This window comes from Lacerta agilis, chromosome 4 (genome assembly GCF_009819535.1).
Source record: "Lacerta agilis isolate rLacAgi1 chromosome 4, rLacAgi1.pri, whole genome shotgun sequence".
In the NCBI taxonomy this organism is placed as follows: Eukaryota; Metazoa; Chordata; class Lepidosauria; order Squamata; family Lacertidae; genus Lacerta; species Lacerta agilis.
This window is the reverse complement of record NC_046315.1, coordinates 30,581,795-30,607,087: the sequence shown is the minus strand read 5'-3', so window position 1 is coordinate 30,607,087 and position 25,293 is coordinate 30,581,795. Positions and strand designations below refer to the sequence as shown.

The following is a 25,293-nucleotide window of genomic DNA, read 5'->3' as shown; positions in this document are numbered from 1 at the left end:
CATCACAGAGGGTGCCACTGAAATTTGAAAGCCCAAAGTCTGCCACTGATCTGGTCAAACATTCCAGAGGCCAGTTTCAGAGGCAAGGGGCCACAATGGACAAGGCACTGTTACTAGTTTGAAGAAGATTATTAAAGCTCAGGTGAACTTCAGATAGCCCGGTTCAAAACCATTTAAGGCTTTAATGTTCAAAATCCGGACAGTTGGAGCCAGGAAAAAAACAGTAGCTTCAAGTGCTAGACTGGTTGAGAGTCTGGGCTGACCTTAAACACTGGTAAGATCTAGATACAAATTCAAATTCGAGTCTTCTGAATGCCTATGTAGCAAAAACTTCATCATCCGCAAAGAGGAAGGGATGTATCTGCAGACACTGATTACTCTTAGGTACAAGGGGGGAGGACTAAAAGGGAGGAACCCCCAATCAGGTCTATCAAAACTCCATGGCACAATGTTGAGAAGACTGAGAGGGTAAACACCTGGGTGGGAAAGATGTCTCCAAATGTCAGTTGCTGAGAATCACAGTTGGTGGGGTATGGTTGCACCCAGGTCTTTTTTGTGGTCTTCCCTCACTGACATCTGTTTGGACAGTATAACAACAGGATATTGCACTAGAGGGGCCATTGGCCTGATCTATGTTCTTAGGATGGAGTGGCTAAAGCAGAACACACAGAGATGAAGAGCCAGGTCATTCTGGATAGGTGATTTCCTGGTTCACACCATGAGGTATTGTATGTTCTCAGTAGAGAAATTAAAGAACTGAATGTGGCTGGGATTTGTCATAAATATATCTATCCTACACACATGAACCCCAAATACAGAGAGGAGGAAGAAAACTGGCCAATGAGGAATGAGAATGCTCAGTGTGAATGGAATATTGACTGGTTTGGGAGAGGAGGAAAATCAGGCTGTGTATAAATTACCATTTACTCCCACTCCAGTGCATGCCCACTGCTGGTGTTGGAAGAAGGCTGCACATGAAGCAGGCCACAATCCATATGTATCCTGCAGTTTCTTGAGAAATACTGCTGTTTGATATACTTCTCTCAATCCAGCATCTATCTGATTTGAAAACAGAAGCTATGATTAAGCTGTGGTTTGTATGTTTTAGACAGCCATTGCACACGCTCAGATGAGAGCTTCAGTGAATTGGAGTTTGATGTGGGGAAACAATCTGGTAATGGGCACCAGCTGGTGTTTGTTGAAGGTTGCTGGGAACTGTAAATCTATGAGGGATAAACTACAGTGCCCCAGAATTCTTTGAGGGAAACAATGTTCTTTAAATATATAGTGTGTGCACAACCTTATTTGTAGCATAATTTAATAGTAGGTTTCATCCAGATCCAACCAAATTTTCTATGCAGGAAGCACTGCTTGAGGAAAAATCTGGCACAATATTGTATGGTGAATTCCCCCCCCCCACTGTCTCCTATGTGGACTGCTCAGCCCACGTTACTCTGCATCTGTAATACTGAAAGCTGAGTCTCGCAGCAGTTAATATTGCCTATGTTCCAGATACTGGTGCTGCTTATTCAGTGTTTGTAAAAGACATGACCATAGGAAAAAAAAAAATCAAAGGTCTGTTTGCACTTGCCATGGACAGAGATACAGGTGTGCAGAATGCTTGACCAGGTCAAGTGCTTTGATGGCTTGAGCTGAGCTGACAGAAAGAAATGGACCCATGCCAACTTGTATAGAATTTTTTACTTTGTTTAGCTTTTTTTCTGTTGGCCTCTGGTGAAAGGGTACATGATGCAGGCACCATGCAGAAGCTAAGCAAGTTTGGGTCTGGTTAGTGGCGCTCTGCAGTTCCCAAGTATACTGCCGAGTATACTGCCTTAAGTTGCATGATGGAAGAAAAGTGTGAGGTAAAAATGTACTAAATACATCCACACCGGAGATTTAAAGTAGCTTAACCATCAACTCTTCTTCCCAGGGCACTTTGGGAATGATTGTTCTGTGAGGATGATAGAAGGGGTCTAGTAATGACTCTCAGCACCCTTGACATATCACTGCTCCCAGGATTCTTTGGGGGAAACCCTGACAGCTAAGGTGGCATAAAAGCACTTTACATGTATAGTGAAGATAAGCCCCCATGCAACGCTTACCTGGGCTCTTGATTTTATTTTTTTTAAAAAAAATTCTTGCTTTTGAATAATGAATAACTGTGAGAACAAACATATCGTGCAATGAGCGTTTCCTTAACAGGTAGAGAGATGAGTCAGTTTCTACACAGAGATGTTAGAGACAGCTCACTGCTTGGTAGCAACTGACTCAAATCAAGCAAACATTTCCCCACTACCCTTACAAACGTGCTGAAAACTCAGTATAAGTCAGTATACAGCAGCTTGGGGAAGCCCAAAAGAGTTTCACTGACTTTTTAACCCCACACTTTCATCCACATAAAAATGTGTAAGGCATTCCCACTGTATAGAGCAGTAATTTATTTTCACATTACCATATGAGAGGTGCTCTCGGATTGTGCAGAATAAGAATAGCTAAGGAGATGAAGACTGAGCACTTACCCCTCAGGTAGTTGTTCCTGGAGGTAGGTAATTTCACTGGGGTGGGGAGCTCTTTAGTAGTTAATGTGTGTCTAGGGGGGGCTCATTATCATTCTGTTATGTGGGGGGCCCTGTCCTCCTGGGGGGGGGGAAAGAATGTTGATGTCAACTAAATGGGGTTGTATATTAGAGGTTTATAAAATGAAACCCCCACCCCACAAACAGCCCATTGGCTCAGTGTGCTCAGTGGTCATAGAATGTTGACTGACTGTTGTAGGAAAGGGCCAGGTTCTACTTGTTTGTGTTATTGGTCCTCCCCACAATTATCAACAGCAACTAATCAGTTTGCCTAGCACAGTGCCAGCCTGAAGAATACATTTAAAACCACTGATCAAGTTTCATTTCTGACCTAGAAAAACAACAAAAAGCTATTTAGTTTCACAGCTTGGTTTTACATTATCTCAACCTATGCCACATAACCTGTAATGTAATCAACATAAATAAGCATTATTTCCTGCCTGGTGAAAAATGGGGGAGGGAGAGGGAGAGGGAGAGAGAGAGAGCTTATTCCATCCCAAGTATATTTACTTGAGAATAGGATATTTAGGAAGTATGATTAGGACTGGACTTTGTTAGAAGTCACCTTGTGTACACCTTCAAATTTCTTAACAGAGTTGTGACATTGAAAATTGGAAGTGTGTTATGTACAGAATAACCCCAAAGCACCAGAGGGACATGACATTAAACTAAAAAAGGAATTGTTGCACTAAATAATTTCTTCTATCATGGGGGTTGAATGTCACCCCTCGCTAACTTTGCTACATGCACTCATCAAGTACTTTTTCCTAACTGGAGAGTGTCCATATAAACGGTCCCTGCTTGCCTAGTTGGGAGAGAGAGAGAGGAAAAAAGAAAAAAACCCTCTAACTTTTGCACAGATAGAATGTAGCCTATACAAAGGTAAAGGGCACTCAATCATTGCACCACTCACTTTTGCCACTACCTCTGACAACTGGTGGCATCATCCCCACCTCAAGGTTGTCCATAATGGGATACAGGTATTAAATTGTTTGCACTAAAGCTTGCTAGGAACAAGCTCATACTAAAACCAGGTGTGATCCAGATCTGTCTACATACTTAAGTGAAATACATTAGTTCCTTCATAGGTAGAAGTTAATTTGAGGTGATGTGCTAGGTAAGAAATCAGTAGAAGCCAAATTGGTTAGCAGTTGGAGGCACTGGTCTCACTGAAAAAAGTCTAATCTTTGGGTGGTATGCTGTCGTCTTCCAGCTTGTGGAAGTTTGAATCCCTATTTCTCAGTTCCAAATACAGCATTCTGTCTCCTACACAACACTGGCAAGGTCTAGTAAATCTGTGTAAAAAATTATGAGCTAGAACTTTGTATACTGTACCACATATTCAGCAAGTTGAAGATCCAGAATCTCTTAAAGGGGGATAAATAATGCCATTTGAAGTAGGTGTGTGTGTTAAAATAGAAAGGATGTTTTAATTTATCTTAACTTGGATTATTTTTCATCATGATTGTAATTATATTTTTAGATATCTTCTACCCAGCAAATACACTGTTTCAGCTATATTTTATTTCAAGAGAAGAAAAGTAAATTCAAATGAAATCAACGCACACTTTTTTTTAGTTCAAATACTTGATTTATTCTTCTAAGTGAAAAGGAAAATGCCAGTTTTTTTTAAAAAAACAACACTTTAAAAATTTACATTTTCAAAAAAAAAATCACACTGATTTCCAAAGCTAATGTACAAATTTCTAAAACATGTTCACTTTTCCTAAAGTTTCAGAAATTAAAACTGCTGTTGAAGGGAGGCAGTGTTCAGTCTCTGAGAGGCAGATAAATTAAACAGCGTAGTTCTTGTTCTGGTGGTAAGTTTTATATCTATTGAATGAAAAAAATTAAAGAAACTCAATACTTAAAATTAGTGGTGAGCATAGACGTCTTTTCTTCTATAAATCAGTTATCCTCAATCATGAGTCATACATGAGATAAGAGAAATATATAGGACTGCTCTCCCAATAACTGATCTAAAGTCAATAAATTATAATTGTCTGAAGAGTTCTTTTTTGCGCTGAATAATTTTTATTTTTCCTGTGAAATTTTAACTGAATTTCCAATACTGTGCTTATTGTACCATTTTACACAAATGAGAATGAGATTTACAAAAGGAAAAAATATTTTATGTATATATTTCTTTTTAAATTCTTTCAAAACCCTCTTTAAAATTATTATAACAGCATTATTTAAGGTTGTCGTCCTATGTACTCTTATCACGGCACAATGCAACTTACATTTTCAAGTATACATAGGATTGTGTTAAACTAAAATAGTTTTTACATGTAATCGTGCAGACACTAAGAGTTGGAAATGCAGATAAACAAAACAATTATAGATTTTAAAAGAATCCTGAACAATTCAGTATTATAGCATTTAACAAGAAAAGATGCAGAATATAACAAAAAATGCATCCTAAACTAATTTTTCTATGTTAATAAGATTTTATAAAAGAGGCAGGAATGAATTGGCTTGGTTGCTCTGTAGTTTGTAATATTGTACTTCTTATGAAACAGCAGACTATTCACCTAAGGTTTTCCATGGTTTGTTTCTTATTCTATATTCCAATTGAACTTTGTAATTGACTATAGGGTTTAAGATAAGAAACATGCCATTTTATGAAATACAATTTACTGTCATATTACAGTCAATTAACTTTTTTGATTTGTTCTAATCTTTTTATTTTCTTACATTTCCATTACATTCTCTTGATCTTACTCTTGACATGGAGACACTGGAACTTTCAGAATTATGACTCTTGTCAGAATGATACTGACCTCCTTCTCTTCCTAGAAACATCTTCTCTGTGGGCAAACGCAGACAAGGAGTAGCTAAGGCGAGTGTCTGAGCTATCAGAACTGGTTCCAAAGTTGTTGGCCTTTGTGCACGGAGTTATACATTGCATCATTGCCCTACGGATGTAGTCATCAAAGAAGTAGTAGATGAAAGGGTTTGTGCAGCTGTTGGCAAACGCAAATGGGCCACTCAGTTCCATACCGATATGGGCAACTTTGTAGGGAAGGCAGAAAGGTGGCTTCAGTTCCTGGATTGCAGACATCAGAGCTAGAAACTTAAAAATGTTGAAAGGAGCCCAAGACAAAACAAAAATGATCACTACAGTGAAGACAATTTTGATGGATTTCTTCAGCTTTTTATCATGTTTTCCAGATTTCTGATAATGCACACAGAGTTTCTTGGTGATGGAGCAATAAAAAGTCAAGATGATGAACAGAGGAACAAAGAATGCCAAAATCAGAAGCAGCAGCGACCCAATCTGGTGAGTAGATATAATTTCCTTGTCCACACAATATGTGCTGTTGTCATATCTCCTCAGCTCTCTGGACAGAAGGGTAGGCAACCCAAGTAGGCAGGACAGAATCCAGACACAAGTGCAAAGGATGATGGAATACAGCTTTGTTCTGATCCTCCTAGCCACTGATGGGTACATGATTGCCAGGTACCGATCGCTACTCATGCAAGTGAGGAGAAAGATAGTGCAGTACATGTTGACTGAGATGGTGTAGGAGCTGCCTTTGCAGAGAAAAGAGCCAGATCTCCAAAGTCCTGAGGTCCTCTCTTTGTCTACCCAAAAGGGTAATGTGACAAGGAATATAAAATCAGACACTGCCAAGTTGACAATGAAGATATCAATTAGCCTCTGAACCCGCCGTTTGAAGATTAGTGCTCCTATTAGAAGGGCATTGCCAGCAATCCCTACCAGGAATACAATGGTATAGAGAGCAGGCAGGAAAATGTGTTTGTAAGGCAACTCCACAGCTGAGCAGTTATCTTCAGGAGGATCTGTGTAGAAATAGTAATCATAGCTAGAAGTTGATTTCTCCATCTCAAAAATGATTTGTGCGAAGAAGCTTTCAGCACTTTTATGTTCTTATTGACACTACGGATGATAGCTCTCTTCTTTTTTCCTTTCAGTTTCTTCCAGATGATAAGAAAAATCTGATGTACAACATATCAATCTCTGACTAGGCATTTAAATGTCTAGCACAGAATGGGAGGGCCTGGTTTGATTTGACCAACCAGCATGCTTATACAGGCAGCTTTGACCATAAAATATGGTGGGGTGGGTTTCCTTGAAATTTTGGGAAGTGGGGAGGGGAGAGGTTTGAGTTTCTTTGTAAATACAATTTATTAGTTGAGGTTTTTGAGGTTATAGATGGTTAGCAGAAGTAAGAAAGTGGTGAATTCAGTTTGTCAGGGTGGGTTGTTATTTAAATAACCGTTAGCTTGTCTAATCTGTGTTTCTAAACTTGGGAGGCTTCCACTCCCGCAAAGCTTTACCAATTGACATGTTGCTGTTATTTGTAGAATGAAAGTCCAACACCTTCTCAATTCTGACAGCAGCAAAATCTTGCATACAAAGATGTGCTTTTAAACTTCTACCTGACCTTTAATGTCAAATTTTATTCTATATTGCTCTTAAAAACAGTATCTTGCTCCTATATCTTTTCTGAAGCGTTTAAATGCTCTTTTCTTTACTTCAAGTTTTGGTCCAATCTGTTAGTGGCAGCACCAGAAAAAATATATATGAGGGTCAAAAGGATGCTTAGGATTGCAACCTTGTTTTAAACTCTGTTTAATTTGTATGTGAACTGTCCTTTCTTTGAGTAACCAACTATGGTAGTAGTTCTCAAAGGGTGTGGTGTGCCACAATTGTGTGGCAGAAGAGGATAGCAAATGTGGCAGAAAAATTCAAGCACAATCAAAAAAACATTTAAGCATTTCAGTGTACTATAGTATCAATTGGGGGGGGCGGGGATATACAACCAGAAACAGTATCCAATGCCTCTCTCTTCAGGAGCAGTGGTTATTGTTCTACAGTTCTCCATGACATATTGTTGTGAACAGAGATTTTCAATTGTGAGAAATATGGAAGATCAGAAAACAGAAGGTTTTTTTGTCAACAGAGCTATATCTAGGCCCCTTGCACCATTGGCAGGGAAGTGTATCGGCACCTGCTCCCCATTTGCACAAGCAAATTTTTATTCTGGATGTGAGGCCCAGAGAAAAACTATTGAGAACCACTGGGCTACTTCTCTACAGAGCCATCATTACTTGAACTACGCTTCATAGCAACTGGGGACACATATGTACAGTATTGTAATTTGTTACTCCAAGAATGCTACTTTATTGAACCTATCTAAAAGTTCTAGACAAATTCCCATAAAATTGTGAATAAAATTGTGCCAAGGTAAAACCTGTTACACCACATCTCCCCTTGCATTATCAGGGAGATGTCATCTCTATTCCTGTCATGCAAGACTAGCTAGATTATGGTAAGCATGTGAGTACTCAGTGAAAGCCCATCAAATTCCAAAACATCATAAGAAGATAAACATTAGTAACCTAGTATAAGTAACATTTCTCTCTCTCACTGAATTCTCTGAGAGCTGAAGAAAGAACCAGCAATCAGTGGTAGAACACAGCTTTGGTGAGTAACCCTCTATGTGTATTCTGAGGACTCATTGAGCTATGGGCCTTGCTCCTAGGCAGGGATGAATGAATCCATCAATTTTTGTTTTCTTTTTCTCATTTTTACAGCCTTAATTTCAGCTCCCCACATTTTCACACTAGTTTGCAAAAAAAGAAGTCCATCAGCATTTTAATGTGAATTTATCCATATATATGCTTTTGTAAAATATATTTTCCCCAATATCCCCCCTAACATAATGCATTTTATATATTCTATGTGACTTGATTATATTATATTGCATTATAAACTTGATAGGCATGAGCTTCAGGGGGAAGTAACAACAATTTAAAAGCATTCTATAAACATTTTTGTATGTTCTTATTAAGTGCAATAAAGTGACGTCTTTTACATGCCAGTACAGTTGCCACCTTAAAAAACCCCAACACTGGCAGAGTTCCTATGCCAGGAGTTCAACAGGTGAAGATGTTTCAAAAGGAATGAGAGATGCTTGTGTTTTGGTGAAACTCCAAAATACCTCACGCCCTTAAGATTGCAGCCCTTACCTGGGAGTAAGCCCCTTCTGATTTAATTTACGTTACTTCTGAGTAGATAAGTACAGAAAGGCTAGCGCTAAGGCACTGCAACCTTGACAGGAAGAGGAGCGGCGGCGGTATCTGCACGCTGAACTGATTTAAGAACTGAAAGCAGTTTGTCCATTGAAAAGCACCACAGCACTTGCACACAAGAAGGACCGCCGCCCCCCGCCACGTCAGTGTCACGGCTACAATATGTTCTGCTCCACAACTGCACGTTTGTTTGTTTTTTTAATTTAGAGCAGTTTTAGTTTTGAAGCAAAAAGAGAGAGGATGGGGGAAAACCCACCATTCCCACTTCGGCCAACGCTAGGCAACCTCCCCGCATTCCAGCGCCTTTGGTCAGCGAGACTACAATACCCAGGATGCAATTGGAAAGCGCCTCTCCTCCCGATCTTGGGCCAACAACAAAGCTCTTCCCACCTTGGTTTCTTAGCGGAGCGCCGCTGTCGATGCGGCCAGAACTGCATTTCCCAGGGTGCCTGGCGGTCGGGGGCGGATGAGCGTCTCCGAGGGAGGAGGAGGCAGGAGGAGGAGACCCCTCCCCCGTCCCCAGGCTAAGCTTCGGCCGAGGGTGGGTGGTGGAAGCGGCGCCGTGGAGTCGGGAGGAGGATGGGAGGTGAGTATGGACGGGCCCAGCTCCCTTCCCCAACCCGGAATTCACGAGTGGGATAGTACAGGGCGTTGTGGGTAGGAGAAGGTGTCCGGAAAGAGTCCACGGAGGTGCGGGAGACCCGTGGCTTATATTTTGATGGGCATCTCCAAGGGGCAGAAAAGCCATCTGCCCACCAAGCACACCCCTGCCCGCAGCGCTGGCAGGTTCAGCCCTGCAGTTCGAGAGAGTCTGCAGGCACATGTCCATTATTATTATTATTATTACTACTACTACTACTACTACTACTGATAGTGATGGTAATGTAGTAATAATCACCCCCACCACACGCACCCCTAGATCTACACTCCCAGGTATGCGCATCTTGCCTCCGAGGTGCAGTGCAGTCCCGCTTTACTCACTGGGGCTCACTCCCATTTTAGCGTGCATAAGACTGCAGCTGTGGAGTTTTGTATATAAGATGAGGACTGAAGAGGGGAAACAGAGAAAGGTGTGTGCCTGCGGGCCTTTCACCCCCCCTCCACCCCGCCCATGAAAAAGGGATTAGGCTTTTGCTTTGGGAAATCTCTCTTCTTGTCAGCGTATATGTGTCAACCTGGGCGAACGTTTCATTTCTCCCCGGTATCGTAGCCTGAAATGATGCTCTCGCTGGTGGTCGTGATCCCTCTTGGTGCTATAATTGAGGAAAAACAAAAAAATAGGATATGAATGGGCTTTGTGTTCCTCCTCACTGACAATCTGTGCCCTCGGATGCTGGTATCTATCAAAGGAAGTGTTGTTTCCACTACCCTTGTAAAACTCTGGAGCTAACAATGGGATCATCCTAACAGAATTAGCCAGTGGATAGGACCAGTCCCCTGACCCTTTTTTGAGCCAAAGATGTGGCAAGATAAAAGTGCTATTATGCTACAAATGGTCTGGTTTCTAATTATTTTCTCATTTTCCTAATATATATATATTTAAATCATTGTTTCCATATTTCCTCTTTAATTATACATCTTTACTAGTAAGAATTGAGAAATGTTTTGGTTAAACCTCAGTGTGAGAATGTATACCCTAGTTACAGGTAGGTAGCCGTGTTGGTCTGCCGTAGTCGAAACAAAATAAAAAAATACCTTCCAATAGCACCTTAGAGACCAACTAAATTTGTTATTGGTATGAGCTTTCGTGTGCATGCACACTTCTTCAGATACCAATGTATACACTGACATCTTATTTAAATAGAAAGTGATGATCTTATCCCCGGCAACTCCTAAGTTTAAGACAAGCAGACTTCATAAGCCAATCTTGTCTCTTGGTTGAAATCCATAGTACATATCCTATGCTTGTTACATGCTCAGCTTTAGAAATACTACTAGACTTTCCTAGGTTTGGGTGTTGCCTGCCCAATTTGTTTTGTTTTTCCCCAATCAAGATTGTTGAGTAGCTTGTGTTAAAGACAAACTGTGATTAACTTGCACCAGCCTCAATTTGCTTCTTTCTTATCCAAATAAAACAAAAAGCACCTTTAACAGCTTAAGTACCCTGAGGACACTGTTGTGAAAATAATACTTGTTAAAGCTGCTGAGCTACTCTTCAGTCCTGATTTCTGTAGGAACACCAAAGTATTCACCTTTCAGCAAAGGAAGTCTCCACACCACAAGATTTTTCTTGGTGAGATAGAAGGAATGTTTCAAACAATCAAAAATCCTTATTTGGCATTAAGATTTATTAAAATGAATGGGGTTTATTTCCAAGTAAACATGTATTGAGTTGGGCTGCCAGTTGAAAATATGGTCCATTTGAAATTTATTCTGCTTGTGCACATGGGGATATTATCTGAACATGTGGAAGAAGTACTTTGAAAACTTATGGTACATACATACATAAGGCTTTACAGTGGTGAATGTGACCATTTCTGCAAAAAAACCACAATGTTGCTCTTGTTGGAATACAGTATATGTGTACTGCTGATTCATGTGCCACTTTTGCCACATAATAGGGGCCTGTTTTGAATTCATTACAGTTCAAAACAATTTTGTCTACTGTGATTTAATTAAATATGCCCATTTGACTGACATTGGGTGAATGCCAGTTAGTAGTATAATTGCACAACTTTGATTTTCCTCTATCAACATAAAGTCTTAATAACAATCTCTATCTAGATTGAATAAACTTTCCAATAAACAGCATGATTGACTTCAGCCTGGTAGCACAGGTTTGTGGCAATTAAGTTTTATTCATGGTTTTCAGCCTGTGGCTGGTAGACCTTAGGTATCCCAATACCTTTGATTTAATCTTTTTAACTTTCTACCTAAACCACTGGCAAGCTTGTTTTTTGACTCTCTACTTTTTGAGCTCGGATTATCTCTGCTACTAGTTTCATCTAAATGGTAACTTTTTGTTTCTTTTCTTTTCTTCTTGTTAGTTTTTATCCTTCAATTTTTACTATCTTCTAAATATAAAGTGCCTTTTGCAAACCTTATTATTTATGGGTGTTCTAACTGTGACTTCCCATTCTTTCTCCTGTTTCTGTACACCAACTTCTTCTGTATTAATACGGTAAGCTCTGGCTGCCTCCAACCTTCATCTGTGTGCTCATATCTTCTTAACCACCTGCTGCTTTGCGCAAGTGCTTCTTTCTTGAGCACTCCCTTTAATTATCTACATAATCTCCAGACCATGCTCCAGGCTTTCACTTGGTTCTCACTCTTACTTTCTTCTAAAGAACACATTGCAAACTAAGATAATCCATAAAATAGCCACGCTCCTGAGTCAGCTTGCTGTCCTGTTTATACTGTGATTATTTGTAAGTTCTTTGCTACTGGTAATACTGTGGGTGAGTTCAGATGCAGCAAAACCATGGCATTAAGAGAATGTTTCTCATCAGTCCTTGGGACTCTTATGCTCCCTCTTCCAGCGCTATTGCAAGGAGATTGGAAGCATCTACTTCCGTTTTATTTTAGCTACAGTTTAGCAAGTAATCCAAACACTAAACTGTATTTCACCTTAACTGTAGTTACAGTTGTACCTTGGTTGTTGAACTCCTTGGTACTCGTACGTTTCGGCTCCTGAATGATCGAAACCCGGAAATGAGTGTTCCAGTTTTTGAACTGTTTTTGGAAGCCAAACATCCGATGTGGCTTCCGCTATTGTTTCCGGTGCACCTGCCAATCGGAAGCCACGCCTTGGTTTCCAAATGCTTAGGAAGTCGAACGGACTTCCGGAACACATTCTGTTCGAAAACCAAGGTACAACTGTATTTGGAACAGGCCAGCTTCATAAACTGTGGTTTGAAGTTGCTTTGTTTCCGCAAGCCATAATCAAGACCGGCTACAGTTTGCGAAGGACTGGACAGCACAAGAAGCTGTGTTTAAACTAAAACAGAAGTTAAAGCTTCTGTACTTAACACCTCCTCATGACAAGGCCAAAGAGAGGGAGCTTATGAGTCTGACGCCCCCTGATGCATTCTCTTAATGCAATAATTGATGCTAAAATATGTTTGAATAAGGCCTATAAAAACTAAGGAAGCAGCTGTGACTGGGGAAATTGCAACACTGACATCTTTGAAAAGAAGTTTAGATACTTGAAAAAAATGAGAGAATTTAATAGTGTGTGTTTTTACAGAGACACTCCACATTTTTGTGTGTTCTATGTCTGTATGAGCTGTGAGCATCAATGTTACTGGTTCAAATCTCACCTGCTAGAAACTCAATAGGTAGCTTTTTGCAAACCTTTGTTTATTCACCTCATCTGCAAATTAGGGAGATAATACTGTGGTAAGGAGGTAATGGAATTGTGTTCAGCCTTCTAAAGTACTACACAAATGCTATATTGTATCATTTTGTTGGTTTCCACTTCCATATTCCAATAAATAATTATCATATCCTCAGTTTTTCATGGTCACAGCCACCAGTTGGAATGCGGCGTATTTCATTGTACAATATTTTTAAAGTTGTTATTTTACTATTAAAGTCAGTCTTATGAAACTTTACAGGGAAGAACAAAAAATGTAACTGATTACATGTATAGACCAGTCTGCTTGCATTTTCCTCTGTCTTAGGATAGGTGGCTTAACTGATGGGTCTGTTCAGAAGATCACTTGCATTGCCTGCTTTTTTTACATGCATGTTCTTCCAAATCTCTTAAGCCCTGCCTCCATTTTCATACATCAAGTTCAAGATGTACAGTGTAATATTATAGCAGTATCAGTTTGCAACTCAGATGTACCTGATTTGAGCAAACAGAATTAATATGCAATAATGCACATGTGTGTGTGTGTGTGTGTGTGTGTTTATTTTAATGATTTTAACCTCACTCATGAGACTCCAAAGCCACCAGAACGGCTTGCGCAGATCAATGATAAAACAGTCTTTCAGGTTTATAATCTGAAACATGACACAAAAGGAAAAAGAATAGAAATGGAGGAGGAAAAAGTCAGACTCTTTTGTTTCATTTTTTTGTTTTGGGAGTCTGTGGTTTTGGGAGTCCCTGAGTTCTTGCAGTGATAATCTGGAATGGATTAAAATGTTAATCATTTTGTTTTCTGGTTCAGTCCTTGTTTACGCTCAATCCAGATACAGTTCAATGAGTAGAATTTTACAGGAGGGGATGTTCTGAAGTTGCTTTAATTGCTTAATTGAACAGATGTTGCAAGTAAGCAATGAAAGGAACAGCTGGCGTAGGCATGTGAAAGAGGCTGGCTAGAGCCAGGAAAACACGCGTCTTGCTAACTCTGTTAAATTTCATGTTTGGAAACTTTCTTCTTTTTACTCTTTTCAATTGCAGTTGAGACACTATGATGGATAACCGTTTTGCCACTGCTCTAGTAATCGCCTGCGTGCTTAGCATTATCTCCACCATCTACCTGGCAGCCTCTATTGGCACGGACTTTTGGTATGAGTACCGCAACTCATCACCACCTGAAAATTACAGTGAAGTCAAGGCCACTTGGGATGATTTCACCGGTGAAGATGAAAAGTCTTATACAGAAGCTCTCTTTCGATGGAATGGCACCATTGGACTGTGGCGGAGATGCATCACAATGGCTGAGAACTCTTACTGGTTCAACTCACCAAGTAAGCCCACTTCAGAAAGTGTCTCTAAATGTGTCTTTCTGTTAGTGCCATTTTCCCGAGGGATCATTTGAATGCAAAGCACTGATGCATCAATAAATCGATTAGGTTATCAGGTCCCGCTTGAGCAGACATATCTCCCCCCCCCTTTTTTTGTTAATTCTCAGTTGTAAGATACACAAATTTGCCTGAGAGAGAACTTTAATTGTATCTTCTAAGCAAGTACCTCCATCATTTAAATCTAGGCTTGCTCTTAGGACCTTAAAATTATTAGTTTGTCTCTGAAGTAGTCTATCAAGTCTTCTGAGGAAATGACTAATAGTTTTGAGAACAATACCAAGTTTTAAAAGTTGGAGATCAGTGCCAACTGCTGAATAATAATATAAGAGGAATTGTAGTACGTAGGAAGTTAATCTTAAATGCCAGAGTTGGGCAACCTGTGAGCTGCATAATAATAATAACAATAATTTAAATATATATACTCCACCCATCTGGCTGGGTTGCCTTATTGTAACCCTTGGCATTATCGTTTGCAGTCCTTGCAGCTGCCCCCACCCTCCGGCCAGTGTCTTCCTTCCTTCCATTCCTCAGCATCGTTGTTGTAAATCAATAGTCTTGTAGTGCCTTAGAGGCTATAAACCTATAACCATAAACCCGTTCCTTCTTAAAATGCTGCAATGTGCTTTGTTGTATGGGGTGGGGCCGCCGACCTGTCACTGATTTCACAATGACATCGGGAGACTCATTTCTTTGCCTGCAGAGTTTGAAATCCAACCATGCAGGCAAATGCACAATCTGCAATGCACCTTTCAAAGCGTTCTACAAAACTGGCAGTCAGCTGGATGTTGGGTCTTGGGAAGTCTCTTTGTACAGGGCTTTGCAGGTACCTACATACCTCACCAGACTGAGCCAGGCCTTTACCTACCCCACACCTTACATCATACATTGCATCAGGCAGGCATGGCTTGACTGAAACGGCCTTGTGGGCCAAATGGTGAGGCCTCACAGGCCTCTTTAGGCCTACAGGTCAGAGGTTCCTCACCTCACCTAGTTTACCTAGATATATGTATGCGCGTGAATGAAGAATGACAGTCAAGCAAAGCAGATCCTAATAAATGTTATTTCTTTTTTCATTTTGGAAGCTGAGATGGTCACAAGGTGCGTCAGTTTTTCCCTTTCGGATCAGTTCATGGAAAAATATAAGGATCCTGGGAATCACAATAGTGGCAGTGATCTGAACCGGACCTGTAAGTAATTTTTGGTTTTGTGTAGCAGATAAAATGTATCTGAGCCTACAGTCCTGCCCACCTTACCAAAGAGTAAGAGCCATTGAACGTGGTGGGACTTGGATCTGAATAGACATAGGATTGAGAAAGACTCAAGACCCATTTTAACTTGGCCATAAGATATGTTTGCCTTCATCAAATGTGGATAAATGGAAAGTATGCTACCTTGTCAAAGTAAGTTCCACTGAGTTGAACGGGACTTACTCCCATGCAAAGTATGTTTAGTATTGCAGCTCAAGTCATTTATGATGCTCTGGTAATTTACTTGGGATTCTTATACTGTATATAGATATATAGATAGATAGATAGATAGATAGATAGATAGATAGATAGCATAATCCTTTATTTAGCAGTTATACTCTGCAAAATTCAATATTGTTTTATTATGTGATGTATTTCTGTACTGTTTAGCACAGACAAAAAGCTAGAGTTCTTGGGCTTTGTCACAAATAAGTAACTAGATAGTAGATTGAACTACTCTCTGTCTTGGAAACACCATGAGATTGGAGGAAAGGCCCTAAAGTTGGAACATGCCAATAATGTTCCTCTCCCAATTTCCTTTAGATCTTTGGCGCTTGCAGTTCCTCCTGCCTTTTGTTAGCCTTGGGCTGATGTGTTTTGGGGCTCTCATTGGGGTCTGTGCCTGTGCCTGCCGCAGTCTCTACCCCGCCATTGCCACCGGAGTCCTCCACTTTCTAGCAGGTGAGTCCTCTTGGCAAACTTCATCCCATGTATTCAGTGTTGACTATCTTAACATGGTGAGCCAAGAATTGGGTGCTGTAAGTCTGACCAAAATATACTTACTGCTTCTTCTCCAGGTTTGTGCACGCTGGGTTCAGTTGGCTGCTATGTAGCTGGAATTGAGCTGCTCCACCAGAAGCTAACCCCTCCAGAAGATGTGCAAGGCCAGTTTGGCTGGTCCTTCTGTCTGGCCTGTGTCTCAGCACCCCTGCAGTTCATGGCTGCTGCCCTTTTCATCTGGGCTGCTCGTACTAACAGGAAGGAGTTCACACTCTTGAAAGCATACCGTGTGGCATAACGGGATATTTTCATTGCTTCCCATGTCTGTTTTCCCCCCGTTTTAATACTTCGTTTTTGCCCCCTTACCCCTGGCTCTTCCTTTTTATTTTATTTTAATTTTGTTCCACAAAATGCATGAAGTGAAATGGCCTGAGGGTTTTTAGAATTTAAAGACCTTAGAGGCCAATTACCAGGAATAGCACTTTCTTGCCAGTGATCTGCAAGGTTTTAACAAGTTTCTTAACTGTTTGGTTGGGTTTTTTTTTAACTATAAATTTTGATGACATGTCTTTGTTATTCCCAGTGCAGTACTTTTTTCCACATCTAAACCTGATATTCAAAAATGATTAACAGGGTAGTGTAAGTAGGAGAAGAAAGATTTTAATGACACTAATTTTGGCAGTACTGTATGTGTGTTATGACCCACTAGGAAATAAACCAGTGCAACCTCTTTCATAAATGTAGCAATAGAACTTTGTTCTAGATTGTGATACAGTCTCTCCCTCCCCCCCTCACTCCTATACCTACCGCTGTATCCCTTTCAAGCTTTTTGGCTTGATTGTTGTAAAAAGGTTGGTAGCCATGAGCTTTCTAAATTAAGTGAAATGATGTCAACATTTGTTTGTTCCATCCCTGCCCCTTGTAGTAGGAGCTTCTATTACAAGGTGTACCTTCTAATTTGACTAATGTAAGTGTGTATATAAATCTGACTTTTAAAACCCTTTATTTATGCAATGCAATACCTTATTGGATTTTTGTATAAGTATTATTCATGTCGCCTAAACTAAAACTTTTGTTTAAAAAATAAATCTGAGCAAAGCTCGTGGAATTTTGCTGGATTTGTATGCAGCCGATGAGACAGAAAAATGCATGGAGTACAACTGAAGCTCACTTTCCACTAAAAGAATCTTGACATGGACTTCTGTCCAAATTTCCATTTTCATGCATGTGTAAAAACTTTGTAGGATGGGGAGTAAGGATATGTGGAAGGAAAGAGGAAAAGTTTGTTGGTCTCATTTCAAACTGATACCAATATTAAACAGATGTGGTACACATTTTTTAAGGGAGCCGCACAGTGGTTCCAACTCAGATTTGTCCAATTGTGTGTTGTGGTCCTTGCAAATAAATAGGTAATAATTAGATCCACTGGGAAGAGACGGTGGGCCAACCTTGCAGGTCCAATCTAGATTACACTATTTGTTCGTACACAAAATACATTGCTCTTTGTATGCATCAAGGGATTTTTAAAGATGACCTTTACAAAACATTGGGGAGTGAAAGGGAACTATGGAATTACGCCTGTGACATGAATAGTGGTAGGGCTACTGGCCAATAGGCTTCTATGACATTCCCATAGGCACCTTTCAGATTACACTTCACTTGGCAGTAATAGCACAGGGAGGAGGGTTTGGGGGATAGCATTGCAATCTTGAGCACTAGGGGAATGTGCTATCCCCACAATGCACAGAGAAGTAACCCTTGAGCCATGGTTCATCTGGATTGCCCACAACATACGTGTAACCGAAGAATTTGCATGTTTATGTGATCATACAAGTATTCCCTGAGGCTCAAAACTGGCATGTCCTAAACACCAACATGTGTGCAGCTAACTTGCAACTTATGCTTATTTAACTTAAGTGATCACACCTTTGCACAGGTGGGGGGAAATAAGTAAATGGAGAGTGGAGGAAACCCACTCCATTTATTCATCCCCTCCCCCCACCTGCTCAAAGCTGCAATCACGGGTTTGGGAAGGCAGTGCAAGGGCTCTGGCAACATCCTGGAGCCCTCTTGAACCTCCTCGTAGCTGGACAAAACTTACCACGCTTTGGGAAGGAGGTTGGAGGACTCTGGGTTGCTGCCAAAGCCCTCCCACTACCTACCCAAAGCAGGGCAAGCAGCCCTTCACTTTGCAGGGGACTCAGTTCCAGGGGTTCCTGGTTTTACGTCTTTTTGCGTATATTCTTGGACCCCTGGAACCTAACCTTGTTCGAGTTGCCTGTGTTGGGCAAATGCTGTGTTTCTCCACCTTATTGAATGAATCATTTGAATTGCTTTACATATCTGTTCCATTAGAACATGGAGAACAGGAATGGCAGCTTGTTCAACAAAAGAAGGCACCCCAGAAATGTATCACTTCTGCATTTCATTTCCTTGTCTTTGCATTGTTAATATGCAGCTTAAATGGATACTGCAAGTCCTTGGCCATCAACCCTACGCTTTCCGTGTGATATGAGAATCTTGTTTCTGCCCTGTGTTCATACTTTCTCATGTAGCCAAGAAAAGGAACCTGCACAATCTCTGTTTGCCCAAAGTGATATTTTAGTAGCCCCCTGTGCAGCACGCACGCACGCGCACACACACACACACACTTTTCAAAAAAGGGAGGGGGTTCAAAATTGGTTTGTAACATGGTATGGAGGACTTGTGGTTCGAAGAAAATAAGTAAAATTTATAGCAGGCATCCCTAAGCATTTTAATGCACTAAAATAGCTCTTTGAAGCCCACATTTGAAGAGGAAATAGTTCTGAGCAGTCACATTTGATAATGTTAACGTACCCCTCACCCCTTCAACTGAACCCAGTACTTGATCTTCCAAACAAACTACCCAAAGTCTTGTCACCTCTTCAGAGTCATTAGAATTATATATTAAAAATCAGCATTAGAAAACAGAGCAGGAGTCAGTTTTGAGGAGACCATCAACATGTTTATGGAAAAGTTTGTGAAAGCCTAAGGGTTGGATACATTTTTATTTTATTTTAATGGCAGATCAGTTCCTCTGGAGCTGCATGTATCTGAAACCAGAAACCATCTAATTGTGTGCTGCCTTTCCATAGTTGACCATGCTCAAGGCAGTTTACAACATGTAAATAGTTGTAATTACAGAAATATAACAAAAGTCGCAAGCAATAAATAAGAGAATATAATAAATAGACAACAATGTTTTGGTGTTTTACAAAAAAAAGCTCAAAGTAATAAACTTAAGTCTTGGAAGGCTTCTAGGATGTCTGACTGATAATGATAATAAAATGCTGGTGCATATGGAGAGGCTGTGTGTGTAAAGCAGGCTTCTTCAACCTCGGCCCTCCAGATGTTTTGAGACTACAATTCCCATCATCCCTGACCACTGGTCCTGCTAGCCTGGGACCATGGGAGTTGTAGGCCAAAAACATCTGGAGGGCCAAGGTTGAGGAAGCCTGGTGTAAAGCAAGGTGTCAAGGCAGGACAATGTCACACACATTGAAAACTGCATGATCCAATCACAGACATATACTCTTGATCTTTGGAAAGCCAGGATGGGTGGAGACGGCTTGAGGTAAAACTGAAACATAGCTGCTATTATAATGCCTTAATCTGTGTTGTAAGCAGCAAAACACTGAGAAGGGTGTGTATGTTGTGGTTGCTGTTTCAGTATTGGAAATTGGCCTCAAGCGGTAGAAAAAGTGCATAATTTATTGGTTTCATTCCAGCTAAAATTAGTTGTGACTAATGGTGCACTTCCACGCATGCTTACTTAGAAGTAAGTCCCACTGTGTTAAATGGAGCCTGGGCAACAGGCTGCTATGGGAAGATATCCTTTCGTATATTTGGATCCCAATACCTATATTCAAGTGCTCCCTGATACTGTAGAAGATCTACCGTAAGTCCAAGAGTGTATTTCATAGTCCAAACTGATGCTGCACCCATAGAAAGCATACAATTCCCTCTTTAATATTGGACTTTATTTTAGAGGCTGATACAACTGACTGTGAAAGAAATAGTACTATTTGATGATAAATATAGAAGATCTGACTAAAGCAGTGTGGGCCTTACTTCTTGAGAGCTTTAGATAAATGTGAAGACCATTTTTCATTCCCATCTATTAATTTGTTCTCTTATTTTATCACTTCTTCCCTATGGTGAAAGACTGTTGAAGATACCTGAATTTAGTTTTATGAGGGGAGTGACTGAAAAGAGATTTTACCTTAATTGCTGTAAACTGAGTTGCTCTAATAGTTGTTTGGTCTTTTAAGAGACCCTCATTCTGTTACCCCTGTATCTCACACATGGTGTCTCTACCTAGTACTTTATCCATCCTCTTAATGCAGCTGATGAAGTAATCTGTTTCCACCCAAATCCCCTGTCACAAAATGGCTGATTGTCTTTAGATATTGCAACTGTCATCTTCTTGCACAAATACTGCTAGTCTTCTACATTTTGAAGAATGTTATTGGAGACTGGAGAGACCTAAGATGATATCCACCATTAGCTATGCTCTAAATAGACCCACTAAAAGCAGTGGGTCTACTCTTAGAATCATAGAATTGTAGAGTTGGAAGGGACCACCAAGAGTCATCTAGTCCAACTCCCTACAATGCAGGAATCTTTTGCCCAATGTGGGGCTTGAACACATTACCCTGATATTAAGAGTCTCATGCTCAACTGACTGAGCTGTGCCAGAGACTTAGGCTGCATACACACTAAGCTGTACCTTTGAAGCACCTTTCACCTCCACCACACCCCCAAAAAAGAATTTTGGGCACATTGGTTGCTGGGAATTGTAACTCAGTGAGAGTTGTAACTGCAGTGCCTAGAATTCTGTGGAGGGAAACACACTTTGTGCTTTAAAAGTATAGTGTTTATGCAGGCTTAGTTGAGTATCGCTCATACCATTTATCCCGATTTTGTTCAAATGTTGTTACTGATTATATTGTTTGTGAAGAGAAGAGGGCTGGTTCACAGCTCTGTTGTTTTTCTTTATGCATGTACAGAAACCACAAGAAAACATCTGCAGGGTTAGTACATCAGCTACAAACATAAAAGGAAGTGGTTAAGTGACTAATATTTAAACACAACACCTTTCTTTGTTGACAGAAAGCTTGCCTTAAGCTCTTTGAAGGGCTCAGTGGAAATAGGAAAAAAGATGAAGATGCATCTCTATCTTGCTTCTAGAGTTGCATCTGAATGTCCAGCTGAAAGGCCTTTTGATAGAAATTCCATTCGTTCTGTAGTTTTGGAAATATTGCAGTCTGTTTTATAGACCATACATAAGTCCCACTATGATGTGTGTTTGATATATATCCAGTTTTTAGCAAGTCTTCAAGCATTCACAACATTTATATAATGCACCAGATAATACATTAAAACCTGCGGTTCACTCTGCTGTGTCCAGGACTACGTTATTTCCTGACACTAAATCTTAAGAGTATCCAACTTTAGCCCCACCTACACCAATAATTTAAAGAACTATCCTATTACTTTGAACCGTCATGGCTTCCCCCGAAGAATCCTGGTGTCTGTATTTTGTTCAAGGTGCTAAGAGTTGTTAGGAGACTCATGTTTCCCCTCACAGAGCTACAATTGCCAGTGTTCCCAGAGAAGATGAATTGTTTGTTAAACCATTCTTTCAAGGTCACCCTAATGTCATTTTATTTGTACTCCAGTAAGAGGCTTCATTCCACTATAAAGGTCTCTTGTTGTGTGTAGTCCTTTCTGTTTCCAGTCTTTGCATTGTGTTTCTCTAGTACTGCTATAGAAATTCTGTTGTGTTACAGCAAATTTGAGATCCCAATCCTCTCATATGTGTTGAAACACTGCTAAAGAATCCTGTGTCTTAACATGTGGTGGAATGTCTCAATTTTCTGCTATTTCTTAATACTGTGGTTATATAAATATTGCAATTGCATATGTATTGCATGAGTTTCAATTTCCCCCAGTATGTTTATCTTCTCTTTTTAAAAAAAAACAAAAAATCCTGGAATGGAGAGAGTTCATGTCTCCCTCAACATCTCCAATGCTTCCAAAAGTTATCAAGGAAGGACAGAGAGATATGAGAGAAGTAGAATTGTATCCAACCTCTGGTCTGTGTTGCACTCTTTATTGCTGTTTTCCACTAGGTGGAAGCAGTGGTTCCCTGTCTGAAAGCAATGGGCTAGAATATTTCACGGCTTCTCTAAAATAACTTTAGCAACACTATAAACACTGGCCTAACTACATAAGACGTGGGATGGAGGTTGTTGGTAATTGAGGGATTTTTTAAAAAAGAGGTTTGTCACAGTAGGCCAAGACTAGTCTTCACAGAATTCAATTTCATCAGTGTTATTTACTCCTGTGGCTCTGTTGGTATATGAGTTTCAGACAAGGAAAACACTATGGCCCCTGAAACTAGAGGTGAGGAATTTGTGGCCTTCCAGGTTATGCTAGACTCCAGCTCCTATGAGCCCCAGATAGCATGGGCAATGATAATGGGAACTGTAGTCAACAACATATTGAGGGCCACAGGTTGCAAATCCCTGCCTTAAAGCCTGTACTGTTTGAAAATAAAGGTTTGGTTGACACCTAAATATATTAGCTAAACGGCATTTCCATGCGCGCTGGCAATCATCACAGTGTCCTGTCGCACCAGAAGCAGTTTAGTCATGCTGGCCACATGACCCAGAAAGCTGTCTGTGGACAAAAATTGGCTCCCTCGACCTGAAGGAAGAGGGGCGCCACACCCCATAGTCACCTTTGACTGGACATAACTGTCCAGGAGTCCTTTACCTTTACTTTTACCTTAGTAGCTAAAGTATTTATAATTAAACAATCCTGTCTTTTTAAAGTACCTAGGACTGTAAATAAAACCTTTTAAGTGTGTTTTAAGTGCAATACACAATGTGACACTAGATGGTGATGGTTTATGGAAAATTTGATGTATTTTTAAAAACGCTTTTTACAAAAGCATTTTCAGAACGGTTTTTATATGTGTGTAGATTCCACCCTAGTTTCATCTATGCGTTGTTTGGCAGCTGGAAAGCTGCCCTTTCTCCTGCCCACCTCTGTCTCCCTTGTAATTGAGAGAATGACTATTATTCCTTCACTGTTGTCCTGGGAAGGCTGTGCTGGTGAAGAGACAGTGAAGCTTTGACAGACTGTGGTAAGGTGAGTAGCAGGAGTTATTGTGGCAGGGAAAATACTGGTTTAGGTCACTTCCAGCCAGGCAACCTGCTTATTGAGCATTCATCCTGATTCGTTTGCACAAAGTTTGTGTGGAGGTTACATGACGTCATTTATTTAGTTGTTCATCTGAGGCATGGAAGCCCCTCTACGCTTCAGCTAAGCAAGCCCCAATGCTGCTCTGGCTTATGTGAGCTGGTGAGATTGGGGGGTGGGGCTCGTTAGGCTGCTCAGCTGAGGCATGGAGGCCTCTCTGTGCCTCAGCTGAGCAAGCCCCAATGACGGGGGCTTTTTAAGCTGTATGGAAGGCTCCCCTTGCCGCAGCTGAGCAGCCTCAACAAGCCTCTGGCTAATGAGGAGACCCCCCCCAAGAGATCCTCTTTGGGCTCTAGGGTGGGTCTTCTGAGGGGGTCAATCTGGCACTTTTTTCTCTAGAACCGGGGTTCCCAATGTGGGGCACATGCAATTTGATTTTTAAGGGGAGCAATTTGAGAATGAGATATTAACAGTGAATGGCCTTTTAGGCTTCCTCCACATGAATAGGAGTTCACTTTTTGAATAATTAGAATTATATGTCACCGGGGGGGGGGCATCAGGATTTTAGAGATGCTTAGGTGGGGCATGGCCAAAAAAAGGTTGGGAACCACTGCTCTAGAAAATAAAGCACTGGGTATATGTGGAATCTGAACTCTTCATTTTCCCACTTCTCTCACAATTAATATCAGATTATGGGACTATGAGTTGAGCATAAGAATTCTGGGCAACAAAGGAAGCTAAAACTGAGATGAAACTGAAATGCACAAGGTTGTGATGACAGATTTTATTTTCATTATGCAGTAGGGCTATTCTGAGAGAGGCGAGGCCAGTCTGGATTTTTGTTTTTTGGTCTAGGCACTGACCCTTCAACGGGGCTCATTTAACCAACACACCATTCAGAAAGTGAGAGTAAGAAGGGAGAAACCCAAAAGGGGATACAAAAGGGGGAGGGGAAGAGGAAGGACAGCAAAAGATCAAGACGGAAAACCTGGAAGAAATAATGGGAAAATGTGAGCAACTGTCTAGCTGTCACCATGTCTATAATCTCCCCCCCCCCTCATCTGAATGGAAATGAGGAATGAGCAGGTTACCACAGGGGAGCTGGCACTGGTTCCCAGAAATGTTATTTATAATAATTTTGTTCCATGTTTTCTAAAAGAAGGAGGAGAAAAATAGGATCCTGAGCAACTAGCAAAATCCCTGAAAATGTAAAAAACTATATTATACAATAAAAGGCAGATGAAACTCATAAAGAGAATTAAAAACCTAAAAAAGAAGAACATGAAACAGTTCATAAAATTAATGCACAAATGTTTTTTTTGGACCCATTTTTTCACCTGCCTTTTTCACTGCTATCAAATAATTAAATCAGTCTTCATAGAAGAAATGTGAAAGCAAGGAATCCTAAACAAAACAAAACAGTACTAAAAACAGTCTTGTATAAAATCAGTATAAGAACAGACCTAAAAATAAAACAGGAAAACAGTTTGTGCCTGGTTCTACATTCACCAGAAGTCCTACAAGAATTATCTCCTGCTTAACCTCAGTGGGGAGAACCTAGAGAAGAGCCTCTGATGACTATCACAAGGACTGGGCAGGTGTGTGTGAGAGAGAGTTAGGGGGCGTTGGGGTTGTACTGGATTCATCAGGGTTCAAATTGCTGAAATAGCCAGGCCAGGTTCTTGATAGTGGCCCCCAAAGTATGGGCTTTTAATGTAACAAAATAAGTGGCTCTTTGCCAGAGAGCAAATGAGTGTGCC

The 25,293-nt window shown here is 40.6% G+C and overlaps 2 protein-coding genes across 4 annotated transcripts; one reads left to right on the top strand and one right to left on the bottom strand.

Annotated features, from left to right (window-relative positions):
• Positions 1-5,294: 5,294 nt before the first annotated feature.
• Positions 5,295-6,486, bottom strand: GPR15 (G protein-coupled receptor 15). The gene has a single exon (XM_033146558.1). It carries the CDS (start codon positions 6,427-6,429, stop codon positions 5,347-5,349), a length of 1,083 nt encoding a protein of 360 aa, XP_033002449.1. The 5' UTR covers positions 6,430-6,486; the 3' UTR covers positions 5,295-5,346.
• A 2,621-nt stretch (positions 6,487-9,107) lies between these two features.
• CLDND1 (claudin domain containing 1) lies at positions 9,108-17,415 on the top strand. 3 transcript variants are annotated; one of them, XM_033146554.1, is made up of 5 exons: positions 9,108-9,228; positions 13,990-14,279; positions 15,419-15,523; positions 16,127-16,264; positions 16,381-17,415. In XM_033146554.1, the coding sequence occupies exons 2-5, from the start codon at positions 14,000-14,002 to the stop codon at positions 16,599-16,601; spliced, it is 744 nt and encodes a 247-aa protein (XP_033002445.1). In that variant the 5' UTR covers positions 9,108-9,228; positions 13,990-13,999; the 3' UTR covers positions 16,602-17,415. The 3 variants fall into 3 exon arrangements, with proteins under 3 accessions (XP_033002445.1, XP_033002446.1, XP_033002448.1); XM_033146555.1 differs by lacking the exon at positions 9,108-9,228 and adding an exon at positions 10,688-10,875; XM_033146557.1 differs by lacking the exon at positions 9,108-9,228 and having other exon boundaries at positions 14,153-14,279; positions 15,415-15,523.
• Positions 17,416-25,293: the final 7,878 nt, after the last annotated feature.

Excerpts from the sequence above, each read along its gene's own strand:
- GPR15 (XM_033146558.1), bottom strand. The coding sequence starts at position 6,429 with ATGGAGAAATCAACTTCTAGCTATGATTACTATTTCTACACAGATCCT.
- CLDND1 (XM_033146554.1), top strand. The coding sequence starts at position 14,000 with ATGATGGATAACCGTTTTGCCACTGCTCTAGTAATCGCCTGCGTGCTT. Across the intron at positions 14,280-15,418 it reads TTACTGGTTCAACTCACCAA|CTGAGATGGTCACAAGGTGC; the intron begins GTAAGCCCACTT and ends TCATTTTGGAAG. Across the intron at positions 16,265-16,380 it reads AGTCCTCCACTTTCTAGCAG|GTTTGTGCACGCTGGGTTCA; the intron begins GTGAGTCCTCTT and ends CTTCTTCTCCAG.